Raw genomic sequence first — 27502 nt, 5'->3', positions numbered from 1 at the left:
TTTCCTATCGTTGGCCGGCCACATCATAAGGGAGCTCCGATATGCACTCCCTGTGGCTAGGCCGGATATGGCCGTGGAGTCCGAGATCGGCCACCGGAATCTGGCGAGGGAGGGCAAGATCAGGCCCTTCCCACTCCCGGATTTGACCATGGAGCGCCGGATTTGACCGAGGAGCGCCAGATCCGGCGCTTCCAGTGGCCAGATGAGACGGGAGGCGCAGGATCCGGCGCTTCCGCGGTTCGATTTGGCCGGGGAACACCAGACGGCACTTCCGCCGGCCAATTCCGACCTTGAAAATACCGATACTGCCCGACGCCGCAGCCCGCCGTCACCACCGCCTTATGCTGTCCACTGCGGTGGAGAAAATTAAGTGATAGAAGGAGAGAGACAGATGGATAGAGAAAAAGAAATTAAGAGAAATAAAATTATAACTTATGGTAATTTTTAAAATGATGGAGGATATTTCTGTCTCATAATATTTTCAGCTTCAGGATAGCCATTGCCGGGAAATGAACCAAGCATTCTGTTGCAGCAAAATACTATAAAAACTATTTCTTGTCACCTTGAAGTAATTCTATATTTGTCTTAGAAAAAGCAGGAAAAACACCTACTGCATATAGCAAAAAATAAAAATAAAAAATCAGCTATACAAATGGAAGGAGTGCTGCTAATCCATTTTGATCTACTCTTCTTTCATCATCCACGATGCTTCAGGTTTATTAGAATGTTTAATTTGTTTTGGAGGCCTTCGCTTTAATTTAAGTGTAATCCTTCTTTGTTTTTGTAGGGAGGAGGAACAGATAGAAAGGATTCCAGTCAAGATGCAGTTTGTACTTGCGGCACCTGCCCTCCACCTCGAGTAAGATGACATTTTAGATTTTTTTTTTGTTTTAATTCAAACATAAAATCTGTATTGTTTTTTCACTAAAACTTGCTTTGAACTTGTAGGTTCTCAATTATGGACGCTTTGTCAAGTTACAAAAGAAGTATGAGAAGAAAATACGGAAGAAAGAAGAACCAACTGCAGTTTGCACATGCGGCACATGTCATTTGGTAAGATACTAATGAATAATTTTGTGGATGATATTTTCCATTTCCCTTTATTTTCTTTTTAGATTTTCAGATTAGTCTGAGAGTTTCTATAAGTTTGGTTTATTTCTTGCAGTCCAAGATTTGGATATATACCTTTTCACTAATGTGGTCTAGTTGCACCGATATTGATCATAGACATTCTAATTTAAGAATTATCCTACAAATTCCTGTAACAACAATCCCTTCAAGGTTTGTGTTCATTCAGCAGTAGAGGTTGAGGTTGCTAGTAGAAGCTATGCCACTTTTAGTATAATGCCAAGGTGACAATGATCCCTGGGGGGTTATATTCATGATCAACTAAGGAATCTGTGTTTATATGCATCATGATTGTGTCTGGTTTAGTATGAGGACAAATATGCTGTTTCTAACGTGGAAGGTTGATTATTAACGCTTTTATTGCATGCAGGAGACAAGATCCAACCTAGATGTTAAGAATGATACTGGACACGGTTCAACTTCAGTTTCTGCCTCTACTTCACAGGTTAGTCACTATCTAGTTGACTCAGTTTTGCCACTATCTAGTTTGTTACTTGTGGAGAAAACTAGTTTTGAAGATCATGAAATAGTGATGGCAAAGCATTTGAGTTAGGGTCTGCTATAGGATAGGTGTTTTGCCAATAAATTCTTGCTTATCTTTTCTAAGATGCATTTTTGAAAATTTATTAACTTTAATGTCTTACAAGAAGGAGACAAATCTATTGCTCCAAGGGTCATCAAGACTAAATTGACAATAGGACCGCTTCTAGTTTTGTCAGTGCCTCTGGTTCTGCAGTAGGTGTTTTTCAATTTGTTAATTTTGAAGCAACAGACCTATAAAGATCATATATAAAAAATGTGGAAAATTCTGCATTAAATATGCTTTATTTTTTATTTTCTGTTTGGTTGAGTTGAGGGTTTTCAAATTACTGCTTTCTGTTGATTTGGTGAGGAATGATTAGGGATGGTGCAACCTATGAGAAATGTGATGATCCTTTGTTTGCTGTGTCCTTCTCACTTTTCCAAGCTAGACTTGTTTCTATAGTTGCTTTGATTGAGAAGAACCAACCTCTGTACAAGCCAGACCTAGGATTCCCAGTAATGGCCTTCATTATTCCTAGCAAATTTGGTGGGAAGGGATGGAAAAATAATTCACATCAATCTTTTGCTCCAAAGAAATGTTCAAGTTCCTAAATTATTGTGTTTTTCGCAATCCAAAAGCTCAGCATTGATGGTTCTTCCGCTTCAACACTTTAAAAGTTGAGGTCAAGGTTTTTCCAACCAGGGTAGAAGGTTGCAGATGTTGAAGAAGAAGCTTTATTGCTTTCTTAGAAGTCCTGTAAGCAATTTGGGATTTTAATTGTAAATTCTGGCCACTTTTTATAACTGGGGCAGGTTTTAAATCTCCAGTTCATATCCTAAATATTAAAGTTTGTTGAATTTAGATTAGTCCGGCAGTTTCTAGATGTTAGGTTTTATCTTCTTGCAGTCAAAGTTGGTTATTTACTTGTTTTCTAATGTTATCAGGTAATCTTTACCTGCAGTCCAAACCTTTTATTTGGGTTCTATTCTGGTTCCGACATGTGAATCTCTAATCTTTTTAAAATGGTAGCAATGTGATCTTTCTATTAATTTGGTTCATTAAATCTAACTGAATTTACAAATTTCAAAAAAAAAAAAAAAACCAAACTGAATTTACATGTTATTGCTGCATGTCAACATCCATGCGGCACTGTTCAAATGTCAAGACCTATACGGAACTTTAACTTGTGGATACTGATATCAAAAAATATTAGAGATAAAAAGAAGTGAAAAAATGAAGGAAAAATTTCTTTGATTTTCTTTTTCAAAGCAAATAAGCCTACTTTTGTTTTTCCTTTATTTTTCTCTCTACATTTTTTTATCTTTTCTTCTCTTTCTCTCTTTCTTGACCTCTCTCCTCCCACCTCTTTGGTCTCAAAACCCACTGCTGTTGAGGCAGGGGTCTCCTTGAGCCTAACAAAGCAACAAAGGACGAGAACTGACCCTTACTAGGGCCAGAACTGGTCCTAGTTGGTGTAATAGGGCCAACATGGGCTACATAGCAGGGGCAGATCCAGCCTTGGCAAGCCAGATTGGCACCAGGCAAGGCTGGATGTGGCCTCATGCCACATGACCTATAAAATACTAAAAGTGCCAGATGGTTGCTGATTTGTCTTGCTTTCAAAATCTCCTTGAATTTCTCAAGTGCTTCTTAAATTTCACAGGTTGGTGAGAGCAACAGCTAAAAGGTAATCAAAAAAGCTTCTTACTAATCATATCTTGAATGAATTGATAGCACAACTCAACTTGCTTTGATCTTACGTAAAACATTAGAGTTATTATCATTGTCATATGACCATGAAGGATTGAAGTAGGTTCCAAAACCTTTAGAGCATCATTAAGAGTTCACCTTGACCATATTGTCAAGGTAACATTCTTATTTCCTTTTCCAAAGCCATTGGTATGGGTGATGCTAACAGAGCTGAACTTTTTGATATCAAAGAAGCTCTTCTCATCTTCGTAGCCTCTAGGTGGGTCGATCATCACCTTGTCTTAGAAAGTGACTCCATTACGGCTATCAGGTGGGTTGAGCATCCTGATACTGCACCATGGAAACATAGGAAACATATTCTTCACATCATGAACCTGACTGGTAAGCTTAAAGAATGGCATATTCAACATATCCCTAGATTGGTGAATAATGTTGCGGATTCTCTTGCCAAGGCAGGGGTTGAAAGAGAGATTGATACGCTGATGATCAATCACATTAATGAAATTTCTTAACGGGTGACTTCTGTTTTTGGTCCTGCTTCCGTTTCTTTTTCTCTTGGGCTGTTTGAGGTGTGTCACCTTTTGATCTGTTTTCATTTTCTTGGTATTCTGGTGAGATTTGTTGTGATCCTGTTTTGAGTTGGGTGGATGTTTGCGCTTGCTTTTTGATTTCTCCTGCTGAGTCATTTTTGCTGAATTCATCTCGTTTGATGTGGAGTTGTGGTTGTCTTTGAGTCTTCTCTGGCCCTTTTGACTGGCGTGGTTGGTGCTCTGATTTGTGCTGATTTGCTTCTTGATGATGGAAAGGGTGGGTTTTGTGTATGGTCTCAGGGGAGGGAGTGTGTGTTTTGTTTTTTGCTCTTCTTTGTTACTTTTCCAGACAGGTGGGAATCCAGTTTATGGCTGGTTCATGTATTTTTTATTTTCCTGAGCTTTCTGCGAATTGCTCTTTGCTGTCACAAGTCTTCATCTTTCCTTGACTAAGGACTTTTTGCAGCATGTTTGTTTATTTTGGTTGATGAATATACATTTCTTGCTTTTACAAAAAAAAAAAATTGTCTCATTTGCTTCTATGTTTTTAACTTCATCTGATGTTAACGCAACACACTCTTTCTTCCTTGTCTTCAGGAGATTAGATTTGAGCCTAAGCAAAATAATGTATCATGGTCTGATCTTCCAACCATCTACTTTTACTTTAAGTGAATGTGGTCGACTTTCACCCATATTAATCATAAACATTTAAATTTAAGCTTTATCCTACAATTCCTTGTAATGATAATCCCTTCAAGGTTTGTGCTCACTCAGTAGTTGAGGTTGCAAGTAGCAGCTAGGTTACTTTTAGTACAATGCCTAAGTGACAACAATTCTTAGGGGTTATATTCATGATCAATTAAGGAATCTGTGTTGAAGATATGCATCATGATTGTGTCAGTTTTAAAATGAGGATAAATATGCTGTTTCGTATGTAGAAGGTTGAGTGTTAATGCTTTTATCGCAAGCAGGAGACAAGATGCAACCTAGATGTTAAGAATGACGTTGCACAAGGTTCAACTTCTGTTTCTGCCTCTACTTCTCACGTTAGCCATCATCTTGTTTGCTACTTGTGGAGAAAAATAGTTTTCTAGATCATGATATGGTTGATGGAAACATCTTTGAATTAGGGTCTGTTGTGGGATGCGTGTTTTGCCAAAAAGGTTCTTGCTCCTCTTTTCTAAAAAGCATATCTGAAACTTATTAACTTTTATACTTTTTAAGCAGGAGACAAGTCGATTGCTGCAAGGTTCATCAGAGATTGAAATTGACAATGGCACCGCTTCTACTTCTGCCAGTGTCTCTGGTTCTACGGTAAGTGCTTTTCAATTTGTTAATTTTGAAGAAACAGACCTACAAAGATCTTATATAAAATAACGTGGATAATTCTGCATTAATTATGCTTTATATTTATTTTTTGATTGGTTCAGTTGAGGGTTTTCAAATTGAAAATGCTAATTATTGCTTTCTGTTGATTTGGTGCGAATGATTAGGAATGGTACAACCTATGAGAAAGGTTGAAGACATGGAGGAAGAAGCTTCATTGCTTTCTTATTTATAAGTTTTCTTATAGCAATTTGGGATTTTAATTCTAAATTCTGGTATACCGGGGCAGATTTTAAATCTTCAGTTCATGTGCATAAATATGGAAGTTTGTTGAGTTTAGATTAGTCTGGGAGTTTCTAAATGTTAGGTTTTATCTTTTTGCTGTGAAAGTTGGTTATTTACTTGTTTACTGGTTAGTTATTGGGTAATTTTTACCCGCAGCAAACCTTTTATTTGGTATCTATTCTGGTTCCAAACCTTTAAATTGTTCCCTGTGAATTACTTACCTTTTTAAAATGGTAGCAATGTGATCCTTGTATTTGTTTGGTTCATTAAAACTAATGGAATTTACATGTCAGCTTCCTTGTGTAACTGTTCTAATGTCAAGACCCACGTGGAATTTTAAGTTGTGGATGTTGATTTTAAAATGTTAGAGATCAAAAAGTGAAAAAAATGGGGGGAAGAAATTCTCTGTTTTTCATTTTCAAAGCAAATAAGCCCAATTTTGTTTCCTTTTTCTTTTTTCTCTCTCTTTACATTTTTTGCTTTTTTTTTTCTCTTTCCTCCAACCTTGTTGGTGGCAAAATCCAGTGCCATTGAGCCAGGGGCCACCATCAAGCCTTGCCCAAACCAGCAAGGATGAGAACTGACCCTTTCCATGCAGTTACCTGCATGCCGCAAGGGCCAGAACTGGTCCTACTTCTCAACTCTCTGTTTTCAATCTGTTAATTTCAAAATCTTGAATTTCTCAAGCTTCTGAAAATACAGAACTTTTGTGAGAGCAACAACTTGAAGATAGTTATTTTTGATGAAATAAGTGAGGCCACTTCCTATCAATCACATCTCTAATGAGATGATGGTACAGATAAATTTGCTTTGATTTTGCATAAAGCAATAGGGGTAGTACTCATGGACTATGGTCATATTGTCTTGAAGGATTGCAGTAGGTGCTAAAGCCATTTGATGCAGATTGTTAAGAACTCCCCTGAACTATATAGCTTCATTTGCTACCATGTATTTAATTTCATCTGATGGTAATTTAATAGACTCTTGCTCGTTTGAACTCTATGAGATCAGGTTTGAGCCTAAGCAAAGAATATATTAGTGTGGTTTTCCAATCATCTGCTTTCGTTTCAGTGATTACGGTCTACTTTCTTCAATATTGATCATGAACAAACATCTATTTAGTATTATCCTACACTTTTCCTATTGACAAGGTCTGTGTTCCTTCAGCAGTAGAGGTCGCTAATATAGGTTCTGCTACTTTTAGGACAATGCCAAGGAACAACGATGCCTTAAGAGCTATTGTTTTTTTATCAACTGCAGAAACTGTCCTGAGTATATGCTTTAAGATCATCTGTGGTTTAATATATGTATGAGTATGCTGTTTCAATTGTGGAAGGTTAGGCATCAATGCTTTCATTGCATGCAGGAAACAAAATTCAACCAAGATGTTAAGGACGTTGGGCAGGGTTCTACTTCAGTTTCTGCTACTCATCCTCAGGTTGGCTGCTTTCTTGTTTGCTGTTTTAAAGAAAAGTAGGCTTAAACATAAAACAAAAGTTGGCAAATTCTTTGGGTAGGGTCAGCTTGTCTGGTTTATGTTTTGCCCAAAAATTGTTGCTTATGTTTTCTAGAATGCATCTTTGAAAATGTAGTAAGTTTTATATTTGCCAAGCAGGAGACAAACTGGTTGCTTCTAGGGACAACAGAGATTGAAATTGACAATAGCACTGGTTCTCTGGTACGTAGTTTTTAATTAGTTAATTTCTAAGAAATATACCTGTCAAGATCTTAAGTAAAAGAGTGCAGACAGTTCTGGATTAATGATGCTTGATCTTCTTTTCTTTTTGTTTTCTTGTTGAGGGTTTTCAAATTTGAAAATGTTAATTACTGCTTTCTCTTGGTTTGGTGAGTGGTGGTTATGATGTAGAAAAGGTAATCTCATACAAAACACTCAAGAAATGATATGAAAATCTCAATAAAATTCTCCAAAATCTTAAACATCAGAAGCCAACCTCTCTCACAAAACCCTATTTGTACGAACTTCATAATCCAAAATTTAAGCCTATATAAACAAAATAAAGCCCATCTAAATAAATAAAGCAAAATCAAATAAAAAAAATTCCAAACAAGCCCATATAAGAAAACCCCTATTTTCTAATTTTGCACCTACTAAATATTCTTTCAAAATTTGGAAGAAGGTCCTCTGTCAGATTAGGGATGGCACAACCTCTGAGAAAGATTGGTGATATTTTCTTTGCTTTTTTCATTTCAGTTTGTCCGCCTGTACCTTTTTTTAATAGAGTTGCTCTGGTTTAGAAGAATCAACCTCAGTTCAAGTCAAACCTAGGTTCCATAGTAGGGCCATCATTCGTAACCAATTTATTGTCAAGGAAAGAAAGAAAAGTTGCTTCATATCAATCTTGTGCTCAAGAGAGATGGTCAAGTTTCAATAACTTTTGAGTTTTTCACAATCAATATAGCAATTTAAAAACTTGATTGGTTCTTTTACTTCAACACTTTAAAGCTCAAGGTCAAGGTTTTCTTGACTGGGTGAGAACCTTGCAGCCATGGGAGAAGAGCTTTATTTTTTTGTATTTATAAATTCAATACTAGCAATTTAATTTAATTGTAAATTCTGGACTTGAGTAGGGATGGATTAAAATTTTTCATATCATTTGTCCAAATATTGAAGGTTTGTTGAGTAAAGATCAGTTAGAAGTTTTTAGAAGTTATTTTTGTCTTCTTGCAGTCAATGCTGGTTTTTTACTTGTTTACTAGTTAGTTTACTGCTAGGAATTGTTATTCTAGTAGGTTTATGAGTCATCCAAGGGTCATTATAAAATACCTTTTCAATCTTTGGGATTCAGTATGTTTTTTTTTTGGTTATTTACTTGTTTACTAGTTTGCTTACTGTTAGTAATCATGATTCTAGTAGGTTTATGAGTTCTCTAAGGATCATTACAAAATACCTTTTCAATCTTTGGGTTTCAGCGTTTTTTGTCAATGAAAAACCTCTTCCTTTAAACTAGTTTCTTCTCTTTCAAACCTAAATTATATCTCCGTTATAGTACAGTTCAATGCTCATTCTTGCTTCACATTTTCATAACTGAATTTTTAAAAATTCAGGCTACACTTAATCTAATTAGTCATGATTTGACAATTAGCTCTTTAAATTCTCTGGCACAATCATCTAAACAAGAATATTCTTGTTTAAAAGATATAACTTGTCAAGTGGATATACTGTAACTTGTTCTGAATCAGCTTACTCCTTTTAGTGCTACCTATCACTTATTTACTTGTAGAAGATCTTAGTGATAGATGACTGTTTTAAAATTGAAAGATAATCATTTAAAGCTGAATGTCAATCTGAAACAGAATAGAAATCCAAGGAACCAAAAACCTAATAGCAGAAATGAACCTTAAATAGGACCTTTAGACTCTAATTTTGCAATTTCCTGCAAATCTGGGAATTAATAGAATATCCCCGAACAATAAACTGAAGAAACCAAAAACTGATACCTCCAACCTTATTCCCTAAGAAAGATAAAAATCTGACAATGATATCTATTCTAGCGCAAGCAGCATCCTATAAAAGTCACATCAAACAAAGTCTGTATATTCAAATTTTCTTTACTTTGATTTCTTAATTGCTTTGTTTTCTGTCCAGCACTAAATTTGCAAATAAAAAAAGAAATGCCTGTGGTGAATAGTTAGTGTTTAAAATCCAATCAAGTAGCATTTTGGAAGTTACCAGTTATATGTATATGCAATTAATATATATTAGATATGACTCTTTCTTTGAAGGGTAATTTGGGTTGAAAAAGTATCTTTTTCTTTCTACAACCAAAATTACATTTACCTCCACTTTCTTTGGCTTTATATCAAAGCATATTCATGGCTTTATATCAAAACATATTCATATGAATGCTTATGACCTTTAGACTCTAATTTTGCAATTTCCAGCAAATCTGGGTATTAATAGAATACCCCCGAAAGTTAAACTGAAGAAAAGCAAAAACTGATTAATACCTCCAACCTTATTCCTTAAGAAAAAAATTTGACAATGATATCTATTCTAGCGCAAACCGCATCCTATATAAGTCACATCAGATCAAGTCTGTCATTTTTAGGTTTTCTTTATTTTGATTTCTTAATTGCTTTGTTTTCTGTCCATCACTAAATTTGCAAATATATAAAGAAATGCCTGTGGTGAATAGTTAGTGTTTAAAATCCAATCAAGTAGCATTTTGGAAGTCACCAGTTATATGTACATGCAATTAATATATATTAGATATGACTCTTTCTTTGAAGGATAATTTGGGTTGAAAAAATATCATTTTCTTTCTACAACCAAAATTACATTTACCTCCACTTTTGTTGGCTTTATATCAAAACATATTCATGGCTTTATTTCAAAACATATTCATATAAATGCTTATGCAAAAACTCCAGTGTGCATGTGAGCAACATGCTTAGAGATTAACAAACAGCCAAAACTAGCTTGACTGAACTCACAGAATTGAAACCTAAGGATTAAATAAACCTAATAAAATTTTATGAGCTTTAAAAAATGACTTTTAGACTCCAATTTTGCAATATCCGGTAATTCTGAGAGTTAACAGAATACCCTTGAACTTTAACCTGAAGAAAATAAAATATAAAATATAAAATACAATGTTCTGAAATAAAATATAGCCTCCAAAATAATATCTCATGAAACACAAAGATAAGACAATGATATCAATTCTAGGTCAAATAGGATCCTAGATAAGTCTTGCTCCAATTAAAGACTCTGATTATATGTTTTCTTTGACTTTCTTAATTGTATTGTTGTCTTTATAAGCAAGGCTGATCTTCTCTCTCTTTCTCCCTTTGGAATTTCCACAATGCCCCTACAAAATATAAGCAAAAGCATGTTTTGTTTAAAAGTTGTATAAATGTAATTGTATCTTTCCTTTGATGATCTCTGAATATTTGCTTAGTCATTCACCAATATATCTGAAATGTAGTAACTTTTTTTCTATGTATTAAAAGCAGGAGACAAATTCGTCGTTGGCACATCACTCTCTAATTGATGTTTTGGAGGGCCCTGCAACCATTGGTGCTTTTCGTTCTCGGGTTAGTCACTTTCTATTTCTTCCGAAAACATTATGGATCTCTCTTTAGCAATTGTGCATGTTCTTTAAATACATTGGAAGCTATTGAAAAATAGCCTTTTGTATCTGTAGCTTGATGTAAGGCAGCTATGTGATCGGGGTTCCATGGTAAGCTTGAATTCTTAAGAAATGGATAAAAAATTGAAGATGACAAAGAAGAAAACCGTAAGCTTAACACCTAGGATTACTCATAACTCATGCATAAGCTTGGATCTCAAAGCAAGTAATTGGGTACTCTCAATAACTGAAAAGTTTATCATGCCTAAATCTAACCAAAAGCCTTCTTTTGTGTCACGTGATTGAATAATTCACAACTGCAACAGTAATAAAATTTTTCTCATGACAATTCTATAGCTCAATAGAAACATTACATTGATAGGTATAAACTCTTAGCATTATCGTCGAATAAGTTCTTGTACTTCAAGATGGACAAGGACATTAATAAATGCTTAGGCTCTAGTTAGGAAACTAACAAACTCAACCTAAAAGAGTATTAAACAATAAGCCCATTTCAGCGAACCAGAAAATTTACAAAGAACTGCTCATGCTTAAAACTCAAGAACATGTAAAAGAACCTAAGAACTTAGCAACTAAGCTTAAGTTTAATCTGTAAAAGCAACTAATAAAGCCTTCTCAAGCTCCCATTATGCTTCTCATAATCAGGAAAATCAAGGACATGAGTATTCAGGTTAATTTTCTTGAGAATCTTGTAGTGACCTGCAGTCCTTGAATGAAGTTTCTTATATGCACCTTTAAAATACCTTTTAAGTGTGGTCCTCACCATAACCATGCCTTGTTCCTTGAGTACAGCAAGGTTTTTTCTTAAATCAGCATGTATTTCTAGCTCTTATTGCTCAAAGCTATCACTTTCCAGTTTTCATCATGTCTATCATGAATGTGCTTCGCAAAAAATCTGCTTCCCCCTCAGGACAAAATATGAGTAAAGGAACCAAATCATTATGGACAAAATATGAGTATGGCCTTCAGTGCGGAGTGTGGTGGAGTCGCTAACTTGTGATGCTGCATGAGCAAATTTAGAGGGGTCCTGATACTACTGCTGTTGTTGTTGTTGCCCCTGTGAAGGAGATTGATAATGGTAATTTTGTTGTCCTTGCAGGGGTTTAGAGCATTGATTCCTGAGGTGACCTTTTTCACCATTAATATAATGTACTCTTGGACCTCCACGACCACTCGATCCTTTTCCATTACAACCTCCTCTAAAATTGCCTCTTCCCCACTTGATCCTCCTCTATATACATTGCCAAACCCACTAGTACCCTATGAGACTATGGCAGATCGATCAGACACATCACTAGTAGTAAGAACACTTTCCTTGGTAGCACTCAGGATGGTGGTAATCACATCAAACAATGAAGAAACATCCTTGTCAGCCAAGAGCTGAGAACAAATCACGTCGTACTCTGAATCTAAACCAGATAGCCAACCAAAGACAAATAGTCTTTCACACTATACTTTCATCTTAGCCACATATGGCAGTGTAAAATCTTCATTAGCATGCTTATAATTATAGTAATAATCCATAATTGTCTGTCTAATCTGACTTGGACGACTAACCTCCCGTGATAAACCATATAAACTCTTCATATTCTTTGTAGTTGAAAAATACTCATGCAAAAACTCCCATAACTCTTTAACTATTGTAGTATGTTGCATTGAAAGAATCATCTTTCTATCAATACAAGTAACAATATGAGAAAACAATCTTCCATCATCTATCATCCATACCTTGGCAACATCTTTATTTGGACGAGGTTTTGTAAGATTTGCTTCTTTCCCAAGTCCTCTTACAACAACCTTCACTAGAAACTTTCATTCTACAAAATTAGAACCATCTCCAGCTGGCATAACATCAACTATTTTGTGATGTGAGGACACAACCTCCACACTCTTACTACTTTCTGACACCATCTCACTGACCCTTAAACACCACTATTGAAACAATCAAGTAGCACAATGCAATAGTTAATGGCAATGGATTATAGATGATACTAACAACCTAACAAAAACAAATCAACTAATTGGAACCAATGAACTGCATATTCAGCTAACAGGGCCTACCAATCTTAGTAGAACCCGATCCACATAGTTACAAAGATCTGAAAAGTACCTACTTTTTTTTAAGGGTTTTGGATAGGTAGGCTCTAATACCATTTAAACTTCTCCTTTCATATATTAGACAAAGTTAATTTCCACACTGTGGCTATTTTATTCATAATAGTTTAGAGAATATGAAAAAACTACAACAACCCTAAACCTACATAGCCCTAAACCTACATAAGCCATAACAATATATATTAGTCTTTAACAACCATAACTATATATATCAGTCTTTAACACCTTACAACAGTCTTATGCTACCCAGCTAATAAGCACATATAAATGATGGGAAGTCCCTCTTAAGCAACTCCTGATTTCTATAACTAAAGAACTTCTTAATAATGTGCATGTGCCAAAATAGGCTTGCGTATTAGAACCTTCATTAAAGTGCCTAAACAGCTTTAGAGGCAGCTGCCAGTATGCTCTATCATAATTCCTTTCTCACACTTAAATAAAAGTCTTGTGGGGCTGTTGATACATTGGACTAGCCATTGTTGGTGTTTTGCTCCTTATAAGTTAATTTGTTTATGTTTAACCATTTATTTAATTTTTTTTTTACATTGACTATATTACTCTAACCACAAAAAGAATTTATTACTCTTTGTTATTTTCCTGCGTGTCTTGTGTATTTAGGTTAAATACACCATATATACACAACCATGTACAAATACTGCAGATGTCTTTGACTACTAGTCCATTTCCCCTCCACCAAAACAACTTTCCGCTATAAGATCAAAATTCAGGGTTGTTGAATTTGAAACTTTTCTCTTGACCAGGTAACTGGAGCTATGGTTATCTGTTGGGCAGTTGTGATTTTGAGTGGATTCATCCTTGGTTATGATATTGGAGTTTCAGGTACTCCTTGAAGCTTTATTTATGACATTTTGAATTTTCAATTCTTATTTTAATTATTAGATACCCTTTATATTCATCTTTATCCATATATCTTATGCTTTCTATTTATATAACTCTAGAACAGCTAGACTGAAGTGAATTAATTTGCACGGGAAAGAAGCAAGAATTATTTGGGTTAAGGGTGGTTGATGAATAGTGGTAAGAGGTATGAAAGAACATGAATGGCATGATGACACAAATGAAGTGCTCTAGCTTCATATGTTCCCTTATCTAAAGGAAATGGGTTCATAAGACTTTCTGAAATTGAAGACTGTATCCAAATTGAGAAAAGTGTTAGAAATTTTATCATGATTCATGAAGAATAGAACAATTTTGTGTAAAAGGCATGTATGGAGCTACATAAACACAATTCATCAATATGCACAATGATTCGAATTTGTTGATGGATGAAATAAGAGCTATATAACTGAAAGGGTAAAACTTTTATATCACAAATGTAGGGTTTCAAGAAACTGATGTATGACAAATTTAGAGTCTGCTAGGGCTTGATAATTAGGAAATAGAGCTTGATCTGATTAAAATTGATCTTAAAAGAAGGCTGGAGCTGAAAGGAAAAGGTTGCTAGGAATCCGGGTAGCAGGAAGAGTCCTAGAAGCTCCTACAGCAAGCTAAACTCAACAAAAAGTTGCCCCTAGGGAACATGAATTGAAAATTAGACTTCTGACCTCATAAAGTAATTCATAAATTGCATGTACTAAAAATATAAAAATGAATGTGATAAATTTTCTTTTTCTTTGGCTGCAGTAGAAGCTCTTTCTATCAGCATTAAAACCTAGTCATATATGATACTTCCATCAAATCCTTACTATTCCATCCGGATATTGGTAGTGCCAAGTAATTTCCATTGGTATTCATCAAACGTAGAATGATTACTAATTCATCTTGTTATTCCCTCTTTGATCAGTTTCTTAGCTATGTCATGTTTGACCAAATTCGTGATTTGTCTCACAGTGATCCTTGTAGATATTTGATTTTGGTTAATAATGTTACTCTAAAGAATTATGTTACAACATAATATTATACAGAGAACAACCAAAACAAGTGAAGTGCTATTTCACGCAAAATAACTAGAACAAGTGAACTACAACATAATATTATACAGAGAAAAATCAAAACAAGTGAAGTGTTACTTCACGCAAAATAAAACCTAGTCATATATGAATCTTCCATCAAATCGTTACTATTCCATCCAGATATTGGTGGTGCCAAGTAATTTCCATTGGTATTCATCAAACGTAGAATGATTACTAATTCATCTTGTTATTCACCATTTGATCAGTTTCTTAGCTATGTCATGTTTGACCAAATTCGTGATTTGTCTCACAGTGATCCTTGTAGATATTTGATTTTGGTTAATACTGTTACTCTAAAGAATTATGTTACAACATAATATTATACAGAGAACAATCAAAACAAGTGAAGTGCTACTTCACGCAGAATAACTAGAACAAGTGAAGCGCCACTTCGCTCAAAACAACTAAAATGAGTGAAGTACTACTTAAAGCAGAACAACTAGAATAAGTAAAACACTACTCCATGGAACAATTAATACAAGTAGAACAGCTACTTCGAATATAATAACCACTTCACTTGGGTGATAGTGAAAGCGACTCGAAATAAGTGGCAGGATTCATGGGTTACTTTCATCTTGGGATATTCCAGAGAGTTTGGCTTGGTGGCTTGGTGGCTCAGATATGGAGGTAGTTAAAAGGTCTTCCTCTTAACCCTTTCCTTAAGTACAAGTGTTTCACCCTCTTATCTTGTTTTCGTATACCTATTCATGTACAGCTTCTTCTCTTGTACCTATTGTCGTACAGCTTCTTTTCTATTACCTTTTACTTGAGAACAAGTATTATTACATCCAATTACAGTAACGGTTACTCACATTAATGTTCCATAATAATGTCATTCATTAGGCGCATTAAAACCTATTCTTGAGTAACCGTCACTTTTAGCACTATATATAGAGCTTCACAAGTCATTTAGAGGGGCTTCTTTTCCCCTAAGAGCTAACACATTCTCAGCTTGAGAGCTTCTCTCTCTAATTCTTTTCTACTCTTTAGTTCTTTTCTTACTTTATTCTACCTGCCACTACACTCAGTACTTCAGGAACTGCTTCAATCTTCTTCTCCGTCACCTCCGGCGCATCTTTTTACTTGTTAATGTAATGGGTACTTAAGTTTCCTTGTAGCAAAACCATCTATATTTTCGCTGGCTAGAGCATGTATGACAGATCTGGGGGAATCTACTTACTTTGGGTTTATGGTAGGCTAGGAATAGAAAAATAGGGATTTTAAGTTTCAAAAGTATTGTATAAATCAGGTTCAGGGCTTATTTTAGATGATACTTGGTCTCATGAAAAGGCTGGAATGCAAGAAGAGGTTGTTGGAAAATTTTTGGCAGCAGCAGAATTAGATGAAAACGATTTTCTAGCCATTGTTCTTGTGCAGTGAATAGTAAGCTGAGACATCATATAAAGAGAGAAAGATGGAGGGAAAACTGAATGACAATAAGGGTCAAGCTAAAATATTTTCCGGAATTCAGAGCTTATGCTTATTTGGAGACAGAAAATTTATTTCAAATGTAAAGCATTTTACAGGTCAACCAGAAAAACATCTATTGACCACTTAAAATGTCTTACACTTTTAAGAGGCGTAAGATATTTTTCGGAAAACAGAAAAAATGCTCTTAGACTAAACCTAGTAGTATTGGTTTGATGAATATTAATATTTAACTTTAAAAAAATATTTTTAATGAAATCATTTAATGCAATTAATATTTTTATTTATAAATTGAATATATCTTACTAATAATTATAAAAAAAAAATATTTCAATGATGGTCATTTGATGAATACACATTTATAATTATAGGTTTTAAATGTTTTACACAATTGATAAATATTGATGTTATGGTAAAAAAATGATGAGATGAATTTTTTTTCGAAAATTAGAGTTTACTTTCATTACCATATGTGGTTAAATGTTTTGAAAAATATCATTATTAATTTTCTCCATTTTTATTTTCATTCTTGATTTTAATGTGAAAACCAAATGAAATCATTATTTGGTAATCAACTTCGTGCCTGTCACATGAGTAACTTGGGTTTGATCCCTGCAACGGCGGATTGTATTTTTCCCCTTCCTCCAATTAAAAAAAAAAACTCTTATTTATGATAGGTCAAAATATCATTGACAATCAACTCCTATTTAGTAATGGTCAAAATACTCGGGACAAGTGGTCTCCAAAATAATAAACTTATCATCATATCTAAACCCATACTTCTAATAATTTTTTACTTTTTTTTCTTTATTTCTTTCTTATTTTTTTCTTAAAACGACTTTTTGAAGCCTTCTTACACCCTAAAAACCCCTAGCTAGAGGAGAGAAAAAAAAAAAGAGGTAGAGAGAGAAGGGAAGGAAATAATGAGAAAAAGATCTTTTTATAGTTAGTGTTTTTAAGAGTGTACAAAGGTTACAAAACAACGTAATTTTTAAAAAAAAAATAAGAAAGAAAAAGAGTAACAAAACATGAAAGTAATAAATTATTAGTAACAATGGGTTTAAGCATAATGGTAAGCGTCTTAGTGTATTTGTTAGTGGTTTTTGGTTCGAATTTTGGTGAAAGCACATCATATTTTGGAGAAGAAGAGAGTGATGTGGCAATATCCTAACATGCTATGTGGCAGTCTCTTGGCATGCCAAATGGTAGCCTCCTAACATGCCACCTCACTTTGACATGATGTGGCAGTGCCATGTTAGTAACCTAAGCCTTAATGTTGATGTGGTAGCGCCACATCTACCCATGCTATCATGTTAACATTGACGTTATTTTATTTAACGGCTAAATTGGATGCCATTAGGGAGAGAATTAAATTGGAGAGCAATTTCCAAAATTGAGAGACTAAATTAAATAAAATGTATGAGTATAGGGATCTCTCGAGTGGTTTGATCATTTATCATTTTAACACTCAACTCCACTAGTGTTGGTGAAAAATATTTTCCATAGGATGACCCAAATAATAGAAAATGTTTTCCACCGTATCCAAATATCATAAAACATTAAATTTTTCTATAAAATATTTTACACAGAAATTTTCCCACACCAAGTTATTTTCTTATTACCAAATGGATCTTAAAAAATTCTACAAGAACTTGCAATAAATCAGATCCCCTACGATTAGGAATATGAAGAGACATAAAAAGGTTAATACTTTCTTATTGGAACTAGTATTCTATATACAATCTGATTGAACTCTCAATTAGATTGGAGACCTTTATCTCTTGATTAATGGTTGCCTCCATATTTTTCTCTCTAAAGCTAGCATTGGGTAGTTATTAGAAAGGTCCCTCTACCTCATTTGTAGCACTCCCTCTGTCTTATATATACTAGAAATGAACTTGTGCGTTGCAAATGGATACAAAAATACATGTTGTAATAGTTGTGTTTATCATATTTTTTTTAAAAAACTTTTTATAGGTATCACAACAAATCAAAGATAATTAAACAGTGGATATCAAGTAGATGTCACAACAAATCAAAGATATCAAGCATAATTATTTGAATTGTATCACAATAGATGAGGATATCAAGCATTATGCTTGGAAATGTAACACTACAAATCAATGATATAATTAAGTAGTATTAAGGATATCATTTATTATGCTTGAAATCGTAGTATCTCAAATCAAGGATATCAAACATTAGGCTTGGAAGCGTATTATTACAGATCAAGGATATCAAGCATAATGATTTGAACTATATCACTATAGATCAAGGATATCAAGCATTATGCTTGGTACCACAATACCTTATATCAAGGTTATCATCTATTATGCTTGGAACCGTAATACCTCAGATCAAAGATATCAAGCATTAGTTTTGGAAGCGTAGCACTACAAATCAAAGATATCAAGCATAATGATTTGAACTATATCACTATAGATTAAGGATATCAAGTATTATGCTTGGTACCATAATACCCTATATCAAGGATATAATTTATTATGCTTGAAATTGTAGCACCCTAGATCAAGGATATTTAGTGAATATCAAGCAGATATCATGACATAGTAAGGATATCATTTATTATACTTGATACCATAGGACCCCCAGATCAAGGATATTGAGCATTATGCTTGGAATCATTACACTATAAATCAAGGATAATTAAGCAGTGGATATCAAGTAGATCTCACGACATATCAAGGATATCAAGAATTATAATGGGAATTGTAGTACCTTAAATCAAGAATATCAAGCATTATCTTTTGAAATGTAGCACTACAAATCAAGGATATAATTAAGTAATATTAAGGATATCATCTATTATGCTTGGAACCATAGTATCCTAAATCAAAGATATCATCTATTATGCTTGGAACCATAGTACCCTAGATCAAGAATATTAAATATTAGGCTTGATAGAAGAAGAGAATGACCCCTAAAAGAAAAATCTACCAAGTGATGTTTTTCCATGTCCATCAATGAGTGAAGTATATTAAATTGAATTTCGTGTTAGACTTTGATACGGCCACGTTTCAACCAATTAAAAAACTAGGCAAACTAGACTTTGATAGTCCGATTTGTTAAACATTATAAACTTCACTGTGGAGCTTCCTTTATTTATCTTAAAGATAAAAATATGAAATTTTGACAGAATAAGAATCATGAGCTTTTAACAAAAAGAACGGAATTTAGTTTCAACATTGTCTAGATAAAGATAAATATTTAATTTGGAACCCAAAAATAATTTAATTTCAACAATATTTGTTGGAGAAACAAAATAAATTTTGTTTCATCTTCCCATTTGAACCCTACAGCTTCCTTTCTGTTCACATCCAAGTGGCCTTTCAAATCTTTTCACATTAAAGTGACCTTTCAAATCTCTACCAACTATCAAATCTTTTTTACTATTCATGCAAGTATCCTTCCTCGCTAAGTTCCTAACTGCTCTCACTAGGTCCGTTCTTTGCAGATAGCTATCTTTTTTTCTTTTGAGTTGCAGATAGCTATCTGTCTCAATATTATCTTCATCATTTTGTCTACCTCCTGGCTCTTGCTGTGACTCTTCCGCGTCAGCACGTCCTTCCTTATTAAGTTTTTCAACATCAGTGTTCAATGCCATGTCATCATCTTCTTCCTCTGCTTTTGATACGTAGTAGGGGCTATACAGTGGTTCTATATCGACATTATTAAGTTAAAGCAATTTTATTTAGAAAATATCATGATAGCCTCTTTAAACCTTAAAGCATATTCAATATGATTTTAAAAAATAAAATAACTTCCTCTCACTTAAACCCTAAACCCTAATTCAAATAAAGTCTATTGAGTTAAGTAGATTTCAAATTCAATATTTTGAAAATCTCTAGAATTGTCTACAATGTGTTATAAATGTGAAATTTCTTGATTAAATATATTTATCTAGATTATTAACAATTTTAACATTATATTTTGTCGAGCTGAATTCGATCGAAATTAATTTTAAATCATTCTAACAAATGATCATTTCATGAAATAAACAATTTTATAGAGAGAAAATAAAAAATAAGGAGGAATGATAGTTTCATTCTCCGAATTAAGCATGTCATTCATATTTGGATTTCTAGATTTGAAATAAATTATATGATAAAACTTTGGTTGAAATTGTTAACTTTATTGATACAAATGAAGTTGAAATTTAAAATTTTTAATAAAAGCTATTAAGGTATTGAATTAAGATCAAGGAACCAAATCAATATTATAATCTTGTAATATTTCTCTTTAATTCTCTCATTATTTGAATTATTTCGAATAATTTCCAGCTTTACAACTCCTTTTTTTTTTTGGCAATTTTACCTTTGAATTATGGTATTATTAATAATCATTATCAATGGTGATGGTGTAATTTTGATTACTTTTAAGTAGAAAAAGTAAAGGAGATGAGATGTATGTCAATGGAAAGAGACACTCTTTTAATTAAAGTTTTTTTAGTTTATTACGATTTTACAATTAAATTTTTTTTTTGTTACTTCCACCTCTTTGATCTCATATAGCAATATAAAACTACTATAACTAATAAGGAAAAGCAATTTCTTTCCTTCTTTTCTGTATCTAATATAGAAAACAATTATTCTATTTTTATAATTAACTCTATCCATTTGTTAAGAAAAAACAAAAAGAATGAAAAGAGAAAGAGAAAGGCTTTCACCAAAATTATAATAATAAATAATAAATAAAAGAGGGAGAGGCATGATTAGAAATACATGGGACCCTTGAGTTCAATCCGTTTGAATCCCCATTGGTTAAGGTAGTTCGACATGATTCTTGTCCTTTTAGACCATTTCAATTATAAGTCCACTTTCATCTGTCATGAACTCTCACTCACTGGATCCCCACCCCTTTATGATGATGTGGCCAAAATGGAAAGCCTTGTTGGGCTTCCTTTTATATAGAGTAATAAATTCTCATTTTGGTCAAATTTTTTCAACTTTTACTCCATTTTATTTTCAAATGATCATTTATTAAAATTTTAAAAATATCACATTGAAAACTTTGAATAAAGTAGTTTTCAAATGTTAATTATTAAGATTTAATTTGATAAATTATTCAAAATAATTTAGATCACAATTGAAAAAATGAAGGAAAAAAGTCAAAACAAGACAATATGAGCTTGTTTGGTCTAGTTTCTTTTTTTAAACTTAATAGCTATTATTAAACTCTTATGAAAAATAATTACTTTTAAAATTAAACTCAAACTGTTTGACAAAATAAATTATATAATTTATAATTTTGGTTAAGATTATCATAAAGCAGAATAGAATAAATTATAAAGGATATTCATGCATCTTCAATCACCTAATAAATCAAAGTAGAACAAGTCTGTTTTAAGTTTATATATGATTTTAGAAGTTAAAATCAAAGAAATCTATAAAGAAACAAAACAAGTCTCAAACTTGTATGGTTGTATTAGATTTTTGTTGATCTAACAAACAATCAGACCATGATGCTTCAATTTTCAAAGAAATAAAAAAAAAGAGGAAACAATGTATTTGACATTAAAATTTTTTTTGGTGAATGTAGCTTTGAATTTTGGTCTTCTTTTCTTTTAATTTTTGTAAAAATAAAAAAATCTTAAATTTTACTGTTCTGTTGTTGAGTCTTTTATTTTTTTTTAATAGTGTTTATAGAGAAAAGTAGAGGAGAATGAGGTCGTGATTTACATTGGAGAATAGTGATTTGTAGAGGGAAAGATAGAAGAGGGAGATTGATTGAGAGGGATATTTCTTGAAAAACTAGTGTGTTTTTAAAATAAAGAGAAAAGGAAGCACCTTTCGAAAGCTCTGTTTTTTTAAATTTTGTTCGTTAAAAAAATAAATTTTTTAAGAATTTTTTAAAATTTTATTTTGATTTGATTTTTACTCTTAAGAGATAGATAAGTTAAAAAAAAATCAAGTCAAATAGACATTATATATAGAGAGAAGGGAATAGTTTTTACACTTATTGCGCCTACTTCACCTTTGGACCATTCAATATCCTTGACAGCTTCATGATCTTGAGAAAAGCCTCAAAACTTTTTGACAGTTTCAAACTTTGATAAAAGTTCAGTTGGTTACCACAACTCTGTAGAATAAAACAGAGATGGATGATTAGGGAGATGAAAAAGGTTGTGGGATCTTCAGCTTTGAATACCAACTGATGTAGGACAGAATAGGGAAGTCTGTCTACTTAGTTTATATATGCTGTTCTTGTGCTGCGAACAGTAGCCCAGGGTACTATATCAACAAAGGGTGGGAAATTCAATCACTTAGATCACAAACTCTTCAAGAAATCTCTATAGCTCAAATGTTTATTAAAAATTAACCCTCGTAAGACTAGCAATACATCAGGCCAAGAAACAAAGACCAGCGATACAAAGAGATATGAGCAGACAAACACTAATTTGCCCTACTTGAGTTAAGTTTCCTAAAACCACTAACCTTGGGAATAAAATTCAACGAAACCCAAAATAAAACCCAATGGACCTTTGAATATGGCCCATTCCTACAAAACAGAAAATTTCCAAAATCCCCCTTGACTACAACTTAATCAAACTGAGATAAGATAATGTTAATGAACTTCAATCTACCGGGGACACTTCCCTTGGGACGTATGGGCATCTTTGTTGATGAATAATTAGCTTTTGGCTTTTTAAGAACATGAAGTTTATCTAACCAAGCCATTGATGTGCTATCAGGAGAGCTCTAATGTATAGAGTTTGTGACCCAAAAAAACATATTTGTAGTCTCATCTGAAAGCTCTCAATTTGTTAATGATAATAGTAAGGATTGTGTTATTCTTGAAAGAATTTCTTGTTGATTGTTGGGAAATTGATCTTAAAGTTTTGAAAAATGATCAATGAATACGAAGAAATTCAAATTGAAATTAGGGTCCTTATAGCTGCATCTGGATTTGCTATTATTATGGATAAGTTAGGTAGCAAGATAATTAAAGGACATGCTAAAAGGTGCTGTGTTTCTATCAATTATGTGTCAGTTACTTGTACTGATTTGGTTATCTTTGCACCAAAATTTTGCCCATTAATTTGGGATTGACTTTAACTTTGGCAACTAAGCAGAGACATGTAAGATGCATGATGAGCATTTATGCCTTTGTTTATCAAAGCTACGTTTATTTAATATGACAACATTGAAACAATATCAATAGACCTTTTCTTTGTTCATCTCTGCTTCCCAAGTACTCGATTCATCGACTTGCTTGAATTTTGATAAAAATTATGGGTTCTGCACTTGATTTCTAAAACTGGTTATCGGTTAAACCTACTGAACTAATTAAAAGATTGGGATTGTGGTTATTTAGTAGATGCTTCTTAATGTTTCCCATGGATGACAAATGAATATTTTGTAAGCTTTCTTATCTTTTGGTGCATGTTTATGGTTGCTCACGGTCTTGCATTTCTGCACATGCATATGTGTGTCATTGCCCAAGTATAGGTATTCAATTTCATGCATGCATGTTGTTTTTGTGTCATCTATTTCTGCATGCATGTAAAAGTCTTTTTTTCTATCTACAAATAAAAGGGAAGTTTGCTATTGCCAATCTATTGCTGTAACTCCATGCTTGCTACTGTTTGCACGTTAGTGCCAGATGTGCTTTGATCTGCTAGAACCTCTTAAGAAGAACCTTAGATTGCATGTTAGATTTACTATCACATACATGATGTTTTATCTACTTTTTCTACTTAATGGCACGGAGAATGATTTGATTATGCAAAGTTTAGAATTGTGAAGGGATGGTATTAAGGTTAGACTTTGGAGGGTTGTAAACGTGTTGTAACATATTTGATCTTTTGTTGTATTTATTTTGCAGCAAACTGGAACATTGTTTTAAGCATGCATTGTTATGTGTAGCTCATTTCAGCACTAGTGTAGCTCGTTTTTCATTTAATTATTGGTTGCTAAAATTGTTCCATTTTAAATTTTTAATGTCTTATATGGTTGGTTTTCTATGCTTTAGTACCTTGTTCATTGTTCAAATCTTATAGGCACACCTGTTCTTACATGAATCCAGATTTATTCAATGCATAAATTTAAATTTGATGCAGGTTTGATAACAGTAGAAAAGAGCTTTTTATGGAATAATATACATGGCCTTTCACTTGAGAAGCGCCTTTTTGAAGAAAACAATTTCTGCAAGTATAATGATCAGAGAGTTCGCCTTCTAATATCATCATCATACCTCATCGCATTGATAAGTGGGCTGATCTCTATGGCATTGAACTCCAAATGGGGAAGGAGGCCTCTCTTGCAAATAGGATCATTCTCCTTACTTGTTGGGGTCATACTTAATGCTGCATCAAATAATATTTTCATGCTAATTGGAGGAAGAGTGGTGCTTGGCCTTGGCTTTGGCTTCTGTAGTCAGGTAAAGTATTTGACAATTTCATTGTAAAAGTTTGAGTTTCTATTTTCATATACATGATTTTGCTTAGGTATGTGTAACTGATGAATTATTCACTTTATTTTGTAGGTCATTCCTCTATACATAGTAGAGTTTCCTGACTCAGTAAATCAAGATCGTATATCTGTTTTTCATTCTTTTGCTAATTATTTAGGAACATTAGTAGCCAACATTTTAGGACAAGTACTTATGAGTCGTAGTGGAAATGGTTGGGCTATTTTAATGGGATGTCTGAGTGTTCCAACTTTGTTTTTGTTCATCTTTTCGTTTTGCATTGATGACACCCCTGTTAGTTTAGTTTTACGTGGAAATTTGAGAAAAGGGAAAGAAGTTCTTAGGAAAGTTAGGGGTATAGGAGATGTCGACACTGAATTTAACAAAATTTTGGTGGATTTTGGTCCAGCAAAGAGTCTAAAGAGTCAATATCAATACATGATAAAGCAGTCCTCTCGTCCAACTTTAACAATTGCACTGTTGCATCTAGTATTCCAACAATTAGGGGGGCCGACAATGATTCTGTTTTTTGGACCAGTTTTTTTTGAGTCTATTGGCTTTAGTAATGAGTTCTCCAAGATTTCTGCTCAATCTGTGTTGGTGGCATGTGCTGTTGGCATCTTACTTTCTCCCTGTCTAATTTCAAAATTTGGAAGGAGAAATCTGCTTCTTGGGGGTTGTGCTCTCATGTTCATCACTGAGGTAATTTACTTTGCCTCAATTTGGCTGTTATCAAAAATAAATGCATACAATAAGAATTGACAGTTATGTTATTATTTTCATTGCAGCTATTGATGGGAGTTATGTTGCACTCCTTGGAGCCTTCTGGTTATCTCAAAAAGAAGGCAGCGATTGGACTTATTATCTTGGCAATCATTTATAGTATAAATTTTGCCTCGACATCAGGTCCATTAGATTGGTCGAGTAGTACTTTCCCTCCAAAATCACAAGTTATGGGTAGCTTATTATCAACGGGCTTTACCATGATTTTGAGTTTTATAATCTCATAGGGATATTTGTTTGCTACTTGTTGGTCCCATTTCTGGATTTTTGTAGTCACTGCCATATTTATTTTCCTGTTATGGATGGTAATATACTCTTTAATTCCAGAAACGACCAATATTCCAGCTGATGAGTTATTGCAGAAGGTGTGGAATAAGCACTGGTTTTGGAAGAGGTTTACCACTAATAGTATTGAACATGGCATGTAATAGTTATTTTTCAATTTAAATATTTGTTATTGTAATTCTTAGACAAAACGTGGATGTTTGGAAATTGAATGCAATCAAAACTTTCATTGTTTGCTCTTGATTACTCCTTTTCTTCCCTTTCCTTCTCTTTCCTCCTTTCTTCCTCCTTCTGCTTTGTAGAAATGGATTAGTTTCTGAACATTTAGATATTCTCTCCTTATGCTTAGCAGGTGTTGACTTTCCAATTTGTTATTTGCTTATAAAGCAACAAATCATCTAAATAGAATTATTTGGTTCTATTGACTGCACTTTCAATGTCCAAGCTTCCATTGGAGTTGGCTGAAAAAGGAGATGCTTGGTGATGAATCCTGTGAATCTTGATGGGAGTTTGAGGTTGTAAAGGGTTTTTGAGTTGCGAAGGTTTAGAAGAATGAAGGTCACAGAAATATTGGCTGGGGAAGTCTTTGTCCTTGTAGATTGGCCATTTCAAAGCTACTGATGGCTAGTGATGCACAGAGATTCAAAGCATTCCAGAGTTGCAGAAAACAAGGTAACCTGAGTTTCTTTTGAAGTTGCTTTAATTTTAATGGTTTCATCCTCAATTCCTCCACAGTTTAATTTGCAATGCAATTTTTTTAAGCAGCCTAAAAGTTTGAGATACGTCATTCTGATCTATTTGACCTAGGACTGAACCACCTAACAAGCAAAGAATTCAGCAGGAAAATTTTCAGGTAACCATTACTAAAGCTGCATCTTAGAGTGAGTGAGTTATTTGTGCATTATTTTTTTGTTATGGCTCTTCAGATAGCAACTCTATAGAATTGAATATAATGGGAATAAATTACAAAAAGATCACAAACAACAAATACACTTTTTCTAAGTTCATAAAACAAATATTGCTTTGCTTTGCTTAGATCTCGGGGTTCTGTCTGTCTCCCTCTCTGTCCAGGGCCCGTCAGAGCCTATTCTGTCTTCCTCCTTTTTGTCTCTTTTTGTTTCTCAACACCCGATCAACCTTCTTCATAGCCAACCTTGTGAACAGTGGAACCTATAGTGACAAGGCAGTCTCTCTTTTCCTATTTTGCCTTTTTTGTTTTCTTTTGCTTTATTCTTTTCCCATTTCATTCAAAACTATATCCAATTTTAGATTTGAGATTAAAATCTCAGATCTCTCTGCCATTATAAAAAGAACCTGCAATGATGACTATATCTCTTAAGTCTCCCCTCTCCCACTTCTTTTTCCCCTATTTTTCTTTTTCTCTTATTTGAGATTCAGAACACCCCCAGCTTTCACGTAGACAAATTTGCTGTAGATTTCAAAAGGAATCGAAAATGCTTCAATGTAGCAAAGGTATGAGAAAGTTGATATTTTTCTTTTTTTTTGTGGATTTTGTTGTTGACATTATTAGTTTTGTCACCATTTTGGCATGTCCTTCATTGTGACTTTGACAGAAAATGTAGGTTCTTTGATAACATAATAAACAACAGATTGACCGGTCTTTATTCAATGTTTGTCTCTATAAACTAGGTGATACTGCATGTATCAAGGTATGCTCTCTGCCTATTTTGTTTTCCTTTTTCCCCACTGCTGTCTCTATCCTATATGTATGTGAATAAATGCTTATATTGACAAGGGTTTGCAAAGTTGGTGCTTATCATTTTTTTCCTTTTGGGTGTTATATTTGTAAATGTTTGTCTGTGAGGCTTAGTATGCATATATGGTACAAGACGACAGGATTACTTGGAATAA

General features: G+C 33.6%; 1 protein-coding gene across 4 annotated transcripts; it reads left to right on the top strand.

Annotated features, from left to right (window-relative positions):
- LOC18611776 (sugar transport protein 8) lies at nt 1-25819 on the top strand. Of its 4 annotated transcripts, none has more exons than XM_007048206.2 (13): nt 1-714; nt 788-859; nt 949-1053; nt 1499-1573; nt 4863-4937; nt 5119-5205; nt 6869-6940; nt 7118-7180; nt 10480-10560; nt 13493-13571; nt 24213-24532; nt 24638-25264; nt 25351-25819. In XM_007048206.2, the coding sequence occupies exons 1-13, from the start codon at nt 706-708 to the stop codon at nt 25570-25572; spliced, it is 1887 nt and encodes a 628-aa protein (XP_007048268.2). In that variant the 5' UTR covers nt 1-705; the 3' UTR covers nt 25573-25819. The 4 variants fall into 4 exon arrangements, with proteins under 4 accessions (XP_007048268.2, XP_017969925.1, XP_017969927.1 ...); XM_018114436.1 differs by having other exon boundaries at nt 10477-10560; XM_018114438.1 differs by lacking the exon at nt 4863-4937 and having other exon boundaries at nt 10477-10560.

Source organism: Theobroma cacao, chromosome 1 (genome assembly GCF_000208745.1).
Source record: "Theobroma cacao cultivar B97-61/B2 chromosome 1, Criollo_cocoa_genome_V2, whole genome shotgun sequence".
NCBI lineage: Eukaryota > Viridiplantae > Streptophyta > Magnoliopsida > Malvales > Malvaceae > Theobroma > Theobroma cacao.
Note: the sequence above shows the minus strand (reverse complement) of the source record. Positions and strands in the feature narration are given on the sequence as shown.

Coding starts and splice junctions, on each gene's coding strand:
- LOC18611776 (XM_018114436.1), top strand. Junction 1,574..4,862: donor TTTCTGCCTCTACTTCACAG/GTTAGTCACTAT, acceptor TATCGCAAGCAG/GAGACAAGATGCAACCTAGA. Junction 4,938..5,118: donor TTTCTGCCTCTACTTCTCAC/GTTAGCCATCAT, acceptor CTTTTTAAGCAG/GAGACAAGTCGATTGCTGCA.